The sequence below is a fragment of the Athene noctua genome, chromosome 8, assembly GCF_965140245.1.
Source record: "Athene noctua chromosome 8, bAthNoc1.hap1.1, whole genome shotgun sequence".
NCBI lineage: Eukaryota > Metazoa > Chordata > Aves > Strigiformes > Strigidae > Athene > Athene noctua.
The window spans coordinates 21,675,477-21,693,486 of record NC_134044.1 but is presented as its reverse complement, the minus strand read 5'-3'; the positions used below and the strand labels follow the sequence as shown (position 1 = coordinate 21,693,486).

The 18,010-nt window shown below is 43.5% G+C and overlaps 1 protein-coding gene across 2 annotated transcripts; it reads right to left on the bottom strand.

Moving 5' to 3' along the window:
- Positions 1-2,671: 2,671 nt before the first annotated feature.
- On the bottom strand, positions 2,672-17,229 carry ZMAT3 (zinc finger matrin-type 3). 2 transcript variants are annotated; one of them, XM_074912213.1, is made up of 7 exons: positions 17,105-17,229; positions 16,700-16,791; positions 12,824-13,146; positions 11,146-11,265; positions 9,200-9,366; positions 8,988-9,088; positions 2,672-8,017 (listed from the first exon to the last, which is right to left on the bottom strand). In XM_074912213.1, the coding sequence occupies exons 3-7, from the start codon at positions 13,091-13,093 to the stop codon at positions 7,776-7,778; spliced, it is 900 nt and encodes a 299-aa protein (XP_074768314.1). In that variant the 5' UTR covers positions 13,094-13,146; positions 16,700-16,791; positions 17,105-17,229; the 3' UTR covers positions 2,672-7,775. The 2 variants fall into 2 exon arrangements, with proteins under 2 accessions (XP_074768314.1, XP_074768317.1); XM_074912216.1 differs by having other exon boundaries at positions 2,672-7,987.
- Between the last annotated feature and the right edge of the window lie 781 nt (positions 17,230-18,010).

Genomic DNA, 18,010 nt, shown 5'->3' with positions numbered 1-18,010 from the left:
GGCAGGTCAAAGCGGAGGAGGATGAATCCCTCAAGGGTGCTGAGACTACAGCCAGCCCTGCCTCGCACAGGAGCTTCCACTCTTTGCTGAAGCAATCCCCACCCATACAAGTTCACACAGAGCAAAAATGAGCCGTTGTCATAAATAACATCTCAGTTAGCTCCCAAACTCTCTAGTCAGCTGCAATCAAAGATTTTTGGCATCGTGCTGCTGTACTTACAAGTCTTGTAAGTCTGAAGTATTCTTTACAGACTCCCCAAAATATCAGGTGTTAACCCATACGTCATCATCTCTCTGGTGCATGGGAATTTTGCCATTTAACTTTTCATGAGTTTTTTAATACCTACATTTCATCTTTTAAAACCCAGGGTAATACACAGGCTCATGTAGTGTTTCTCACATTGTTGGTCTCACTGCATTTAGTTCATAGTCTGGCTTCTCCAGGTAAATACTGCATTCCTGCATAAAATTCACAGACACACCAAATTTAGTCTATCATGCAACAATGTTCATTTCTTCTTATAACCCTACACCTCGTTCTTTCATACACCTCTTTGTACCTTCTTATTGAGAAACAAGCCTTAGATTAATACTTCTTTAACACCCTTATATGTACAGCAAACACCTGCCAAAGACACTCTCTAGTCTCAGATAATACACTGTGGATAATCTTCCTATCTCTCTTTACACTTGTGTAATTCCACCGACTTTAAATACATCTGCTCTTGTTTCATGCAGGTAGAGAGGTGAAGCAAGCCCAGTGGAACAAGGCCAAATGAAAGTGTGTTGTTCACTGAAGGATTAGGCCAATGAATTCTAGGTATTATCTGTTACAGCAGCTCATTACTATTCCAAAACAAGACAGGCAGCATTCAGTCCAAATGCTTCAGGAGAACTAGAAGAAGGAATAAAGAGAATTTATGTGAAGTGGACATAAATGAACACAGAAGAGACTCCAGAACCTGCACTTTGCAAACACCCTCCACAATCCTCCTAAAAGCTGTTGTTTTCTCCACCTTTCCACTAAGATTTAATGGCAGAAGCAATATTGAGAGATTTCTCTGCCAAGCTTCATTAGTTTTAAACCATGTGCTAGAGTCCATTTCCTAAAGCACTGTAAAGCCATTATATAAACAATGAAAATCCAAAGATTATTAATCAAATTGTTTTTAAGATCCAGACATTTTCATCAGCCTGTGAACAGGGAGGCTGAATGGAAATGTGGCTGGGTCAGCAGCCTGGTATTTAAAGGCTTGGGTTCAGTCTTCCTTTTCAGTCTTTCTGGGCAAATCACGTATTTTTTCCCAAACTCTACTTCCTTAGCTGTAAAATGTTGCAAGACAATTAAGTAAGATCCTTAGACACTGGTGTAACTGGAGAAACAGAAAGAGGGCTATTTATGTTTTCAAATCATACAATTAGTCTTAGATTTTCATCCATCTTTTAAACTATTTTATTTGCTGGCTAATTTAACAAATGCCTGTGACTCTGAATTAGGTTGCCCAGGTATCGGCACATTGCTATGGTTTGGCTGTACCAAATTGCTATAGAATTAATATAGAAATACAATTACCACATGTAAATATTAAAAAGACAGCACTTTAACATCTGATAACAAGGACACCTCTGTAGAGGTTTGCTCCTCTCTGGTTCCTAGGATGACTGAAAGTAACGTAGTCTGCACGGGCATAAGACAGCAAAGGGCTTGGGTGAGATTTAACATTAAGCTACAAGTTTTTATGACTCTATTTACTATAATGAGAACACATAAAGTCTCCTGCATTTCACTGTTAGCACAGAAGTCACCTAAGCACTGAGGTAGCTCTCAGCCCAACAAAATGGTAAATCAGGATAATTCCATCATGGTGTCGCTATTCTCTATAATGGTCCGATGCCTTGAATAACAGGACAGGGGAGTGCGGGGACACATTCCTGTTCACAGTTGCTTACGCACTCAGAGCTGTGCCTCAGCAGCAGTCACACATCCCGAATATCTTACGTGTGCCACCAGGACACTGCCCTCGAGGTCAGCAGCTCACTGCATTAACAGCATGGCTGCAGCACCAAGAAAGGGCCACATTTTTCTCTTCCCCGAGTTGAACACAGCAAACCCCAATTTCCTCTGCTTCCAAGGTTCCATTTCACAATGTCCTTTCTGTTTGGCAAGTCATTTACAGTGCATAAGCATACGTTCTTCTGGAGCCCTCAAGTAATGAAAGAGGGAAACAGCACACTGGCAAAAAATGTACAAGTGTAAGGATCAGGCTCAGCTTGTCCTCACCTTTTTAAAGTTAGAGTTGAAAGTCAGTCCCTGGTTCAGCCTGGGGCTGTTGCAGAGCTTGTGATGTCTAGGCCAGGGGAAGCACAGCCAAGAACAGAGCCCTCCCTGTACCTTCTGGTTCCCATCCTGTCAGATGCTGAGCACTCCCAACACTTCCTGAAGCCAGGACAGCTCAGAGGGAGAACTCAGCTGGCTTTCCATAATAGTTGAAAGTACACTGACCCCCCTCCAGAGTAACAAACTGTACACTGGACTATACTCCTTTATCAGTGTATTAAAACATATTACTCATGTAGTCGCACCCAATGCTAGGCCAAAATCAATTCAGTCATGCATAGTCCAGCCATATCATGAGCAGCAGCAATACCAAACACTAAGGCTGTACAATGATAAGAGCAAGATGATTTATTATATTCTGAAAAAGAAAAATAGAAAAAGAAAAAAATAATAATTTCCCTCATGGGGGTCAAAACAATATAAAGAAAAAAAGGACAAACGTACAAAACCAACCTGACAGAAGAAGGCTCTAGATGAAACACATTCAAAGCACTTGCAAATGATGTTGCTGGACACATGCAGAAGAAAATTAAATCAAGTAATTTTTTTCCTGCAAAACACAAGACTGAAAAACTGATTTTCTTTTTAAAAATCCAGTCCTGCCTTCACCCACAGACATTTGAGATAAAAAGATACAGTTTTAGTTATGATACATCTTTTTAAAGGAGAGATTCCCAGAACTAGTTTGACCACATATTTGAAAGCAGATTTTATTTTCACTTCCAACTTTATGCAGATGGCAGAGAAGCCAGCCCAGCTCAAAACAACAGGAGCTTAGCCACGGACTTCAAAGAAACCAGGTCCATACTTTTCTATTATCTGTTAATCCTCTGGCAACCATGGCATTTGTTTTTCAATAATCGGCAACAGATGTCCATCTCATCCAGAGCATCCCTGTATAATAGTTGTAAAATTTAAAAAAAACAACCAACCAAACAAGCACAAAACAAAACACACATATATGAGAAAATATCAGCAGTATGAAATTCCTGAAGGGTTTCAAGGCTTGATCCTACTCAACTAAAGTCAATGTACTTCAAACTATTTTAGCTGGAGCAGGACCAAATCCTTACAGAACCAGATACACATTCCTCAAAAAAGCAAAACCTTATGAGTGTGGTAACCCAAACACAGGAGTAAAAGACAAATTTTTGAAGTATACCTTGCCTGGCCCTAGCCAACATAATATATTTAGCTAGGGTATTTCATTTACTCCTGACCTGGGCAAGATTCCCATTGGTTACGGAATTAAGTAACACAGCAAAAGGACATCATGCATTAGTAAGCTAAACTATGAATCTGTGCTTATGGCAATAGTTTTCCCTTCTAATGCCCTATAATGGGCATCTAGAAAAGGAAAAGAGGCAAGAAGCTTTACAGAAAAAAAATGTCTGCATTTTGTTACATTGATGACCATCCTAAGCAACTCCACAGAAGTTTTCAAGGTTCCTTTTGATGTACATGGAGAAAGCAAAGAGTCAAAAATAGAACAACGTTAGGCAAGATTATAACACATTTACTCATTAGTGCAGAATGCAAAATAACAGCTGATGCTTAATACAAACAAAATAGTATCATTTTCATACTCCTCACAAATACATGGATTCCACATAGTTTACTTCCTTGTCTTGAAAGAAATGCTTAAATGTAGTATGAACTTCATGTGTCTCTAAAAATATCATCCCAAGTTACCAAAGGAACTATTAGAGGGAAGAAAAAAATAATTAGAAAGGGACATTTTAAAGCAAGTTGCAAGGAAATCCCCATTTTGTATGGCATAACAGAAATGAGATCTACTGGTTGGATTTGGGGTTTTGGGGGGGGGGGGTGGGATGGGTTTTGTTGTTTGGGTTCCTTTCTTTGCCTCAAGGGAAAGGAAACAACACATATTGGGGAGGGAAAACATTTCACAAATAAAATAAATACCTGTTCTGATCCAAAAGCAAAGTGCGATGTAGAGTTCTTTATTTAAACAAAACCAACCTACAGAATAATGCCTTAAATATTAACAAATCAATTAGTGGTTAGCACAGTAAAATAAATATGAACACATCGATTTATATTTTGTTTCTAGCAGCAAAGGTCATTAACCTACTGGCCAATGTGACAGCTTCACAGAAGTCCTGTTTCTTGGGTTTGGTACTTTTTTTAACATGAGAGAAAGGTTCATTGGGTCTGGAAAATGGTACTACAGCTGTACTGTATTCTCCTCGGCCCATCTATGTCAAATAGCATTTGGTCAGGACATGTTTTCAGTATGTGTTTTGAACACTGATTTGGAGAACAGCTTTCACAAAAAAAATAAGATCAGAATCCACACAGTTTCTCATGCTGACAAGTTTGAGTTTGGATTGGCCTGAACCCCAATGATATTAGCGAGGTGGAGTGTTTTCTCTTTGCAGTCAATGATTTTCTATGCTGGAGGGAGAGTGGGAAAAATCACAAACCGTTAAGCAACACTGAAGAGAGAGAGGAAAGCTTTGGTCACTTGTAGGGAAGGGCCACAACAGAGCACTGGGGCAAAGCAAGTCTCAGCTGCTTCTCCCAGCAAGAAATATCTTTCCTCCCCTGTAGGAAACCTGTCCTACTCTTGTCACTTGTGTCCCACCGTGTTTTATATCTGCAACCCACCACTTTGAAGTTGTCAGGATGATAACATTCACTTGTACTCCCCTGAACGAAACAGAGCAGATACAGGCCTCCCTGTTCAGGGCAGACTCAAGCCATTCCTCAAAACCAGACTGAGCCCCATGCAGAGAGGAAACCACAGGAACAGCCCCCAGCACCTCCCTCCCAAACACACCAGCACACTGATGTGCTGCGACACGCTTGCACCAGCTGTTACCAGGAGGCAACAGCACATGGAGCAAACTGAGTTTTGACACTTTCAGCAGTCACTGGAAACACCAAATGAGGAGCAGATCACTGGGCTGGGAGCAGGAGGAACAACCAAAGCAAAAGTGGTGAACAGTTGATTTTTGGGACACATGAAAGCAGACAAAAATGCCTTCTTGGCCCCAGCAATAAGCTAGAAAACACCAGTAGCTACACAGCTCCTCCAGCTCATATTTCACAATGTGTTGTTTTTCCGCTACTAATTGCAGCCTGTGGGAAATGCCACACTTTAATTTACAGCAAGAGAGATGTTTAACCATAATGCAGGGACCATTCTGGCAAAGCACATTGTGGTAAGGCTCATCCAACTCCCTCTGTCCCTGCACTGTGGTGTCAGACTAGCAAAACAAAAGACAAAACACAAAGAGAAAACCAGAGCCCTTCTTTGACTGCAAAAGATAAGGGGAAAAGGCTGCCAAGAGAGTTTTGCAAGGGGAATATTCTTCAAGGATGCACACAGGGTGAGCCAGTGGCAGGAAAACACAGAAGAAAGAAACTTACAGGCTGTCAAAACTGCTCAGTTAGTGCTTTGCAACCTGGGCACCTGTCCTCCTACCCTCTAACCTGCTCCAGTGCACTAACCCTGTTTAAGTGGGCTTTGCACGAAGGAGGGAAGGGAATACCATTCAAGAGGATATCCATTGCTCTGCCTGTATCTGCAGGGCAAGGATCAGCATGGAATGATGTAGAGAGTTGCTTTCAACTACTGTGCAAGAGCACACCTTGCCTGGATTTAGGAAGGTTGCATTAAGGTTATATAGCTACCTGATGCTCAGGTAGCTAAAGACAACAATACTCAATTTCTGAGAAGCAGCCAAGTGCAACAAACCTTCCTGAGGTGGACTAGAAAGTTGAATAAAAACTATCTGGATTTTTTGTTAGTTTACTTGTTTTTCAATTTTTAAGGCAAGCAGAAAGTCCTTCTGGAATGCAAGAGGCAGTATCAGAATGGCAAAAAAAGGAGGTGAGGGAGCTATCTTCAACATTATGCACTAGATAAAATTTACCCCTGGTAAAATGCTACTGAAACCAATAGAGCTGCACCTAATTCAACATACTGCCTAAAAAGCAGAGACAAGCCATGATGCTTCCTTCACCCCCTTTCTGCACCTGCCACTGAAGTCAATGAAGCTATACCAACGTACAGCTGTAGCAGCACAGTGGTGAATCAGGCCCAACGGAGGCTACACATGTTTTAGAAGCACTGTGAACTGCATTCCAATCACAGCTCCTCAAACCTACCCACATGCACAGAAAAATAAATGTCAGCCCTACTTCTGCTCTTTAGCCCCTTTCTACTTTTGCTAAGGAAAACCAAAACAGACACACACCCTTTGGGTTTGTCTACACTTACAAAGTCGCTTAACAAGTTTCACAAATACTTCTGCATGGCCAAAAAGCTGTTACTCAGTCATCGCTGCCGAGATTTACGTTCTACCTAACTGGATTTTTAATGGTCCCTAAAACAGTAAAGTTCACATCAAGAAATGGAATTAAAACCCATCCTGAGATGGGAAAAGAAAGAGGGGAAAAAAACCTCATCCAATATTGGTAGCTCTAGTCCAAAGGAGGATTTCAGCTCTCCTCTGTAACACCCACTGGGCTTTGTCCCGGGAATGGCATGGAAGTGAGACACACCGCTATCAGCTCCCCAAGGTCCAGGCAGCCCTGCTCTCTCAGATCAATAGAGCTGCAGGCCAGAGACCAACACTTGCTCTCTTCTACATCAGTATGCAAAGGAATTACAGCTGACAGCTCCTTCCAACCTATTCTCAACCCTACTCAGTCTAAGGCAGAATCAGAGCAGAGCACAAGCCATCTGAGCAGGTCTGCTTTCTAATGCACTTCATTAAGCCCCGCAGACTCTCTTCAGGGAGGTGAGCTACACTCATGGTGCATTAAGATGCCCAGCCAACAACACTGAGAATCTTTTTTCATTGTTAACTGGTAGAAGAGAATATTTCTGAATACACAAGACCCTCCAAGAAGGAGATGTATGCACAGCCATTCTACAAGGATGTGGAAAGAACCTACTCTGGGCCACAGGCAGCAATTTGTGGATAAGCACACCACCTAATTCACACATTTGCAGGCCTCATTCCTGCCCTGCTTCTACAAGCTGCCCAGGGATTCAGTCTGCTGTAGGGAGGCATTCTGGAGCACTGCTCTGTGGCGTGCAAAGAGGGGAGTGGGCTTTGCACATGGTCCACCTGTGTGGTAGAACCACAGAAGTTCCCAGCACTTCTTGGGATTTGCATATTCATGCAGAAGGCTGAGGAGAAGACAGTCCTCCCCGCCACTCAATACAATGAAGAGCCTTAGATAATTAGCAAACAAACATCAAAAACACTTCATGTCCTGCACAGCATCATCCTGCCAACTATGATAGAAAAAAAATGTAACCATACCATTAAGTTTGCAGGTGTTACATGTATAGCTCGAGAGCATACTCCTATCAAATGGAGCACAAAGCAGGGCATGTGGCAAACAGCAGGCGAGAGACAAGCTGCTCTATTTGCAAACTACTACCAAGGGTGGCGCGTCATTGTACATAGCCTAGGTTCTCCATCTCATTCCTATATCGCTGTTCGGACACCTTGCTTTTATGCTGTTTGCTTTCTAAGTGCTGTCTGAACTCCATCTCCTCGCTGGCCCCGGCGTTGCACATGGAGCAGTAGAACTGGCCACTGGGGGTGACGCACATGGCCAGATCCCGAGGAATCCTCTGGCGTGAGCGGGGATTGAAGTAGGGACCTGAGGAGCCAACAGAAAAGCCTGTTTTATCTGTAAGAAAGAAAAGCTTAAGGCAGCTCAGTGACAACTTCTAATTCTGATGAATGATTAAAAAGCAGCCAAAGATTAACTGACTAGAGTCTGAACCATATTTTCCCACATGACTTCTCTGCTAATATCCAGATTTACAGGGCTGTAGCACACAGGGGAGCAGTACATGCTGGTATTTTCTAAAACAATAGAGTGGGCTTAGTGCCCCAGTCTTAGTAAAAGTCAACAGGGCTTCAAAAATTAGGATTCTAGCCATTTAAAGTGATGAATCAATTCTTTTTTTGTCTTAACTTTCTAATTCCAGAATTAGAACAGTCTTTTGATTAGGATAAGCTGCCTCAGTTTAAAATTATCACAAAATTATATTTAATAGAATTTTAAAAGATCTATCTTTTCCACATGACAGTGGTTAGAATGACACAATTAAACCAAGCTTCACCAGGAATCAGGGTTTCAGCTAATATATGCTCATAACACAACTTAAAATGAAAAAGAGAAACAGATGTTGGGCTGGACACTATAAAATGCATTTTAAATCATAGTGAAGATAGGAAGTTAGTATCTAACACCTGAGGAAGGACTCTAGGAACAGATGGTCTTAGAGGGAGGCTAACATCCTCTCACTCTGGTCATGGGAGTGCAAGTACAGGTTGATGTGCTACAGTAGGAGTCAAAGCACCTGGCCACTTGCCAAGAAAATAAAGCAGGAATACTGTCACCACTTAAAGCAGCCTTAGAGACAGACAGATGGTAAATTAAGTTACAAACTGAGAAACCGAACTAACAAGCAGGCTGACAAAACAAAGCAACTTTAGCAGCTGGGAAAAACATGCAGACATAAAGGATCAGCAGAGCTAGGACCAGCTTCTTTCACAACCTGTCTCTGCTAAAACAGACCTCAAACAGAAGAAAACCAAGTCTGTTTATTATTATTATTCCAACTATAGAACAGATGCAAGCTCCCAGTTACCTGTGTTGTTTTGAACTGTATACATATTTCTTCTGTTCTGCATCATCTTATATTCATTCCCTTCTTTCCTTGTCCTTCGTTTGCCTAGTTCTGATGCATCCCTGAAGATTAAACAAATATGAACAGCTGAAATTCATAGTTTTCTGAGAAAAAGGCTGCCAGAGACACTGCCACATGCTTTCAGCCTGAGCATGAAGTTGAACAATACCTACGAGAATGAGTTATTCTGTGCTTCTGCAAGACGCAGCCGTTTGGCATGATTTTTCCCTTGGTAGTGAGCCTGTGCCACAGCTGGAGAACTAAACGAGGCATCACAAAGCTTGCAGTAATCATTCTCAGTGGCCAAGATCACTCGGCCACCTGGTTTACTGGATCCCATCTAGCAGCAAAGGGAGAGACAGCATGTGAAACAGAAGGAGGTTAAATCGTTGAAATATTTGAATCACAGGGAGTGAGACCAGCATCACTTTCAACAGGCAACAAGAGAGCTGGAATTAGCGCATATGGATTAGGACATTCTCAAGTGCTCCCCAAACTGTTGTTACAAGAACTTTATTTTCCCTGCCTCAGCCTTCAAGAGAATCTGCAAATTCCTCAAGATCTAGGCAGGCCTCAGAATGGAGAGGAAAGCAATCTGAACAAACACTCTGTACCACTGCAATAGCTGCAGAGGCTTGTTTACTTCACAGCAATGATTTAACTTCTCTACTCCTGACTACTGGGAGCTGACGAACAGTGACTTTCACACTGAGGAAGACCCACTGAAAGGCAAAGGTGCTCCTCTCTCCTATTTATAGAGCACCTAATCTCTCCACAGTACCCTGTTTCTACACAGCTCCCTGACCATGCTAAGAGATAAAAAAACAGTAGCAGAGCTGCCAAACCTCTGATCCTTGCCCTTCAGGTAGAAGGACACCTGGATCAAGACTTCAAAGGAAGGACCCAGCCTCACATGAGTAGCTCCTGCCACATGAAGGACACCTTGCCTATTTAGTCAGACCGCAGGCTGGTCAGGGCACCAACCATGTCTCCTCATTGTGTATTATCCAGAGAAAAGTGCTTTGTAAACAGTGCAGCAGCAATGATTCATACAGCCATGTCACTGCAGCACTTGTCGAGTTTCGTTCACATCTCCTTTGATACTGCTCAAGCTTATAAATACACACATACAATTCTGACTTCTATGTTACAACATGAATCCTCACATGGCTCCAGAGTGGTCTTCTTATTAACATGGATCATTTTCTCCATTAAAAAAAAACCTCAAGAGATACCCTCGCAGGCACAGCACCCACATTCCACTACCTAGCACCAGACTCTATGCCCTCTCGATTCAGTTCTGTCAGCCACAAAGTTATTTTAGACGGGACTGAGTCTCCCTCTGCCGGCTCCGACAGCAGGTATGACAGTTTGCCACTTACAGCAAAGAGCATTTGCTGTTCTATAGACAACAGAGGCTTAGGCTTTTTGGAAATGACAGGCACAGCTTCGATCCCTACAGCCCAGCTGTGGCTCCATGCACAGTCACATGCAAAAGCCAGGCTCGCTGTTAAGTCCCATGACAATCAGAGGTGATGAATTCTAGAAGAAGAAAGCAAAAAACATCTCTTTTGCCTCTAATGTGCCCGAGACAGAATTAATCTGGATCACTGAGGGAACAATCCATCCATCCTACACACAGGAATGAGCACTTCAAAAGGAGCAACAAAAGAGGAATTAGCCAACAGCCCTGGGCAATGGGTGTAGGAGCACCTAAGCACTTTTTCCATGTAGGCTTCCCTCACACAATGGAGGGATGATTGTGCAGAGCAGATGCCACACCCTCGCATCCAAATCCAGCTCCAACAATGCTGTTTTATACCTGCCCTTAAACAACCATAATCAGCAGCACATCGGACTTACCTAGGAATCAAAGTATTTGCCATGCAGAAATAGAACATTTCAAGTCCAATATTCTGCTGCAAGGGCAGATCAGTATCTGTGCCTTCAAAGGAAAGCAAACAGCTCCCAACAGGCCATTTCCATCATCCTGTGCCATCACAAGGAAAGTTCTTTCCCAACTCTTGCAGTAATCCTCAAAATGTGAAATCTAGTTATCCTTATTGGGGGTTAGGTGACAAGTAAATGGCATGATCTCAGTCACCTTCCCATGCCTTACCTGAGCTGGAAGGGAGACAACCTGAGGTGGGGCAGGCTCAACCGAATTACTCATTCTGGCAGGTGCTGGACAGCTATTGGCAGCATAGTAATTCCGGAGTTTCTTACTGTGGTTTTTACCCTGGAAAGAGAACCCAAATTAATCGCTGTCCTAATCTTATACTGAAAGAACAAGGATCCAGCAACAGAAATGAGAAAGGGGCCGTGAAGACAGCACCTCAAGTAAAGGAGCTGTCACTCAGAAAATAACAGCTCTGGACTTGACTGATGCTGACATCCCCCCTTCTCTAAAATGCTCATCACCTAGCATGACCGGCCCTCATTTTCAATTGACCTTCTCAAATCAGTAAGTTTACAATTAGTTCCTCAATCTGTTTCCATTTCACTTAAAACTAGTATTTTGTACTTTAAACACAAAACTTTTACTGCTTTGCATAGCTTTTTGATAAGTCTGAACACACAAACACATACACTTCTTTTCATGAGGTTGCAAGCATGAGTTAAAACATTACTCTGAATCTAAAAAACCCTGCTTCATATTTTATTTTCTCTTGGAAAACATACTATAGTTCTTTTTGGTGTTTTGAAAACCTGAAAGAGCTAGGTAAGAGTATGTATATGCATTGTGGATATATAGTAAGACATATGCATACATGCAAGCTATGTATTATAAATGCACTTCTGTCCTCTCATGGCAGAAATACTGCAGAAATGAGATGTTGAAGTGTAACACTAATTCAATCTTCCCCTTCACTGCCATGATACCACTTTTTCAGGGCCAGCAGCAAATCTGAGATCTGGGCCTGGTGTCCTGCGGATATGGACACTCTTCTGGATTTGCTGGTGGCAAAAGTTACTATCTCCACTTCTCGCACAAATAGAACACTAGTAAGATAGGGTACTAGTAAAACAGGGAAACATAAGACTACGACATACTTGATCTCTCAGCTAAGAATCATATGCAAATAGTCCTCAACCTATTTTAGACAAGTCAACCAGACCACCTTGAACAAAATTAATTTGGTCTGAGTTGGCCCAGCTGATGCAGTCCAAAGCAGATGGCAAGTTTGCATAAAATGGCCCCACCAGCAGATGAGGAAGGAGGCAGCAGTGAACATGACAGCAGCTCCCTTGCACTGTTGGATTCAGCAGAAAACATCTGTCCAGACCTTACAAAATCACATCTGTGGAACGGGAAGTTCTGTTTTATTGGATGAGTGTACAGGTGCAAAACTGATCACAAACCAAAGGAAAATTATGAGTGTCTGCCTCTTCACCCATGTCATCTTGGTATTACTTCTCTGTCCCGGTGGACAAAGTTTTCACAACATGCCCCAGTGATGACACCTTAAATGAAAGCACTGCAGCATGTCTGGATGAACAGCAAATTCAAGCAGGGTGAAGATATGTCTACAGAGAAGTTCTAGCCACAGCTTCCAGTCCATTAGATGGTGTAGAGGTAGCTTCAGATGAGCTAATTCAAATGCTGCTGCTGGGGTACAATGACCTCGACAAAACACTCAGAACTCCCTTGAGAAGCTAAGTTAGTCCTGGTGCATTGGCCCACACTTAGCTCTGTGCTCCCACGCTCCTGGCAGTGCAGGTGCTGGCACGGGTATGTCTACACAAGCTGCAGATGCAGCAGCCCTGAAAGCTGTGCCTCCTGCTACTCTCCTTACCTGGTAATGAGCCTGGGCTTGCTGTGCTGAATTCAGAGTGACATTGCAAAGCTTACAGCACAGAGGCTTACATAGTTCTTCCAGCATAGGGTCCTGCTCCACCACCTTTGCAAGCTCTTCTTCTTGTGTGTGATGAAAGGAAGGCCCCAGTCCGAGAGATTTTGGTGGGGACAGTGGTGAGCTGGCTCTTGGCCTTGTAGCCACTGACATAGGAAGAGATGAAGGCTTCTCAGAATGAGGAAGAAGTCCTGCTTGCTGTAGAAGAATCATTGGCCAGGAAGACTGTGAGCATGCTACTTCTGAAGGACGAGGAGTCTTCAGATCTAGACCAGAGAGACACAAATGCTGAAATAAGCAGCACTAACAGCAACACCAACAATCCAGGGCACAACTTCTGTAAGTTCTTTGCCTCTACTTTATGCTTTTCACAACGCCAAGCAGGATGATGTCAGTTTATAACACTTTACCCCACAGGAACAGCAGCATCCCATACAGCCAGGGCCAGATTAAAAGATATGAACGTAAGAAGCAGACTGAAGTCTGCAATGGAGTTGTTAGTATCCCATGGCACCCTCCTGGACAGGTGAGGATTCCTAACCACTCATAGTGCCTGACCCACAGCACACCCACCCCACTGCTCCACGACTCAGAACACGCACGGCACGTACAGCTGGTTAATGGGAATGGGAGGGGTACAACCGTTAGCCCTATCCTCTTCTGACAGCCTAAGAACAAGCTTACACTCCAAGACCTAAACAAATATTACAAAGTATTACCGCTACTGATGACTTAAGAAGAACCCAAATACTTTTTATATATAGGTAGATATAAAATACCTACACACACGCACAAATTACATCCCTCAAATATTCATAAAGACCTTCCTGAGGAAAGGAACTTTCCTCAAGTAAATCAACAAAAAGCAAAAGAGAACCAACGTGAGCACACCTTGTTATATGCAGTCAGCTCCCAAGGGTTCTCTTCCATGGTCTTGTTGAATGACCTTGAGCTATTTCTCACGTTTCCTTTACTAATTACAACCGATGCAACACTTAAAGCTGTATCTTCTTCTTCAGCAAAATGAAGAACTTATCCCGTATTAACCTTTATTCAATTATTTCTCAGTTAATCAAAGTTTTTAGAACTAACCCTAGATTTCCAACATGGGGTTCCAGGAGGCTTATTTAATTAAAGTTTATAAATCACATCTAAAGCCCTGGATGAACATTCCTAGAATAATGCAGAGCCGTGATATTATGAATCAAGGCTACTTTTGTTAATTTCTTATTAGCTTCTTATCGTAACAAATCCTGTTCATTGCTACACTGGGATTGAGACAAGCATTATCTTGGCCTCTGCAGATCACTTCCAGCTAAGGCTGCATTGGTAGCAACCATGTTTATGCTATGGGCTTTGTTCATTTGCATAAGCAAATAGTGAGCCACATAGACACTTTAAAATAACACTTTTGGAAAATTAAGGAAAGGTAAATTAAACACCACGTAGGAACTTTGTTCCTAGGTCACTTTTGAAAGCAGAATTTGACTTCAAAGGCATTTAGGAACCTGGAAAAGCAGACATCATTTATCTGAGATAACTTCTGGGATTTTCAACCTGCTAAAATTAGCAGGAGATAAATACCTTCCTACATTCAAGCTCTGGAAAATCCCAGCTGATACCTGTATTATCTTTGAAAGTCTCACCCCCGAGAGGTCTATGTTCTATTAGGAAAAATAAAAAATAATTAAAAAGAAAAAAAAAAGAAAATCAGTGAGACTAAAGCGCTTAAGTGACACAAGCATTTCTGGAATGTTTACCTCTAAAACCAGACTTCCAAATAATACAAGATTGGAGACAGCTCAGTTATTACTAGTAACTAAAGCTAAGGAAAAAAAGAAAAAAAAAAGCAGCATGCATTGCCTTGGGGGCAAGTTTTACAGTAAGAGAGCCACCAGGAGTTTTCATGTTTTTAAATTGCCCTCCACCACCAAGGCTCTGTGAAATTCCAGGAGAACTATATCTAACACAGTGTCACTGTAAAAACCAAATAAAAACCGGTATCGTGAAAACTAACTGAAATGAGATAAAATGGAATCCACCACAAAGAAACATGAGGAAACACAGGAACAGCATGGTACAAATCAACCATCAGCAGTGTAAATTCTGTAGTGTTACCTAACTTCTAACTTTCAGCATACATGTTCCTGGTTAAACAGAATTGTGGAAAAAGATTTTGCTATCTTTAGTTTCCTCAAGCAGTGCTCTGTAGACAGTCTAATTAATTTCAGTGGGGTTACAGATGGAACAATTTTGTATCCATGATGGTTAAATATCATAATACATACCTATCAAGGCAGTTTAGATCCACTATGCAGGCAGGTAAGTATGCCATCCAATTTCACCACCATGACAGGCCTTTTACTTTAAAATGGGAGTAAATTATAGCTAAATACTTCACCGAGCAATATAAAGAGATTTACAGTAAATGGCAGTCAGGATCTAACTGCTCAATTTTGCATGAGTGTTTGTTGTACCAAGTCTTCCACACTCAACTGTCATGGATGGGATCTGTCATACACAAGACAGGACACGGTGCTCACAGGTTCTGCATTCACATGGGAAAATGTATAACGTAATATTTTTAGAAAATCTTCAATTGTAAGGTCTTTTACTGTTTCTTCAAGTAAACAGTAGTCTGAACATAAACTTAAGGCTGCCTGGGCAATTCTAAAATTAGAACTTCTCGACCTGGCATATGCTCCCCTGATTTTCTTCTGATGGTGATCTTTCATCACTGAAATTGATCAAATTACACTGCTTTCTTTCTTACAGATATTATTTAAAAGAAAAAACAAGAATCTCTCAATTTCAGCTTATTTACATGTCCCGTTAACCTCCCAGTGCCGGTTGCTACAAATACCCTGTCCAGGAGAAGGTAACAGGACATTTTTGATGACTCCTTTCGCTCCACATGAGAAGCTGCAAAATCTTCACACTACAAACAGCAAAGGAATGAGGAATCTCCGTCACCAAGGACCTGTAACAGTACGGCCCATGGCAGGGTAGGGACCTGCATCTCTCAGAGCAAGCTGAGGAGACATTCTGCCTCAAGACAGCATCTCTCAGATCTCAGCCATGCTACCTCCTACATGCTGTATGGGCTAGGACATACTTCCACTCGGTGCCAGTTGTCCTCAGGTGGATGCAAGGGAGATGGGCAGCAGCGCTCCTCACTGCTCGCAGGTTGGGGCATCCCAAGGGCAGCACTGAAGGAAGAAACACAGCCTCCATGCCTTGAGTACCACGGCCTGGTAGTACCCGGGCACTGCTGGTGGTACAGACAAGAAGCAGCAACCCCCCCCAGCTGTCAACAGCACGGTTCTGGGAAAGGAGCTGATATGGCCTCAAATCTGAGCACTATTTGATGGGGAAGGCACATACACAATGTGACCTTGCTTGGCTGTAAGTGCAAACCACAGTGAGAAATCTATGTGTCGCATGTTCCCACCAGAACTGTTTTTTAAATGCAGCTGAGGCAGCTAGTAACAGTGACAGAAATCTATACAAACGATGAACAAGGTGTGGGCTTTGTTTTTATTTCCAAAACAGGAAGCATTTCTTCTTAAATCCACTTGTATCTCAAAACATTGCCATCTCTTAACCTAACTTCGCCAGAAAGTTTACCTTCGTCCATAGACTAGGCCCCCTGAACTCACCCTGAAAGGCAGGGTCATTTTATAACACTGCAGGGATCCAAGACAGCACACTAAAACATGCATCATACACAATTCCACCTTAAGATGCAGGGCCCACCAACCCTCTGCTGCTGCTACGTATTTGGTAACCGAGAAACTGAGGGCATTTGTTATCTCTTACATCAATGGGGTATCAGAAACCACGATGTCAGTCCTCACATCCTAGCAGACATTTCTGCAAAGTTGCATGCCTTGCAGTCTTGGTGATGGAGTCTAAGAAAAAAAACAAGCAAACAAACAACAAAAAACAACTGGTATCTACTACGTTGGAATAAGTGCAACCTCGACAAGAATTCAAGGCGCTAGTACAGTTTTGGAAACGCAGAAATAAAACCAGCATAAAGGAGAGGCAGACACAGACACCCGCGTCGCTTAAGTAGCTTAATCGCTCCCGAACACGGCAAAAACATTACGAGCATTATTATCCCCAGTAATACCGAACCGAGGGGCACAGACCGCCCCCACCCCCACCCCCACCAAACACTCGGGGCCGCGTCCCCACCGCGCCCACCCCCGCGGCACCTACCGTGGCCAGCGGGGGCTGCGAACGGCACACCCGGCCCCCCTCGAGCCGCTGCCGCTGCTGTCCCCCCTCACAACTTCGGCCGGTGCCCGAGGCCGCGGGCGGGCCGGAGCCGGCGGCACAGCCCGGACCAGCTGCAGGAAGTGACCGCAGCGCGGCGCGGCGGGGCGGGGCCCGCGGTGGGGCGGGGCCCGGGGCGGGGCGGGGCCTGCAGGCGGGGCCGGGCCTGTGTGGGCGGGGCCGGCGGCGGTATCGCGGCGCGGGGCAGCCCGGGGCACCGGGCGCCGGTGTCGGGGCCCGCCGGCCCCTCACTAGCGCTGCCGGGGGGGTTTACTGCCCCTTGCCTCGCCGGGTCCGCCTGGAAGAGCGCTCCCGGGAAACCAGCGACTGCCCGCTCGCGTTACAGCCCTGCAGCGCTTGCAGCGGGGCTTTGAGCTTACCGGTGACCCAGGCACAGCGCCGGCCACTCTCGTTTCTCCCTCCGGTCCTAGCTAGCTGCTGGCTCTTCAGATCTGACTTCTAAAATAATCTCACAGAAATGTGCCGTCACTGAAACACGCTTTTTGGAGTTGCAGGCTAAAACATGGTTGAAAAGTTTCTCCAGATATTGAACCACTCAGTCAAATCCCAAGTTGTCATTTTACACAGGGTCACATAATTTGTTTTTGTTTTTGTTTTTTTTTTTCTCTGGCGCCTTCTGGTTTTGACAGCAGAAATTGCAATTAACCTGCATTTACATATATAAACATCTTCAGCTTATTCCTGCTGTTCATAGCCAAAGTGAGTTAACTATCTACTTCTCGAGCCACCAAGGACAGCAGCGCAGGACTCACAGTTGGGCCACTCTGTTTCAAAGTATATAGAGTTTCTGTTGATTTTCTCCCATTTTGTTGGAACAAGAGAGCACTG

Coding starts and splice junctions, on each gene's coding strand:
- ZMAT3 (XM_074912213.1), bottom strand. CDS start 13,093: ATGATTCTTCTACAGCAAGCAGGACTTCTTCCTCATTCTGAGAAGCCT. Junction 11,266..12,823: donor AAGCCCAGGCTCATTACCAG/GTAAGGAGAGTA, acceptor TTCTCTTTCCAG/GGTAAAAACCACAGTAAGAA. Junction 9,367..11,145: donor TTGTCTCCCTTCCAGCTCAG/GTAAGGCATGGG, acceptor CTTTGCTGCTAG/ATGGGATCCAGTAAACCAGG.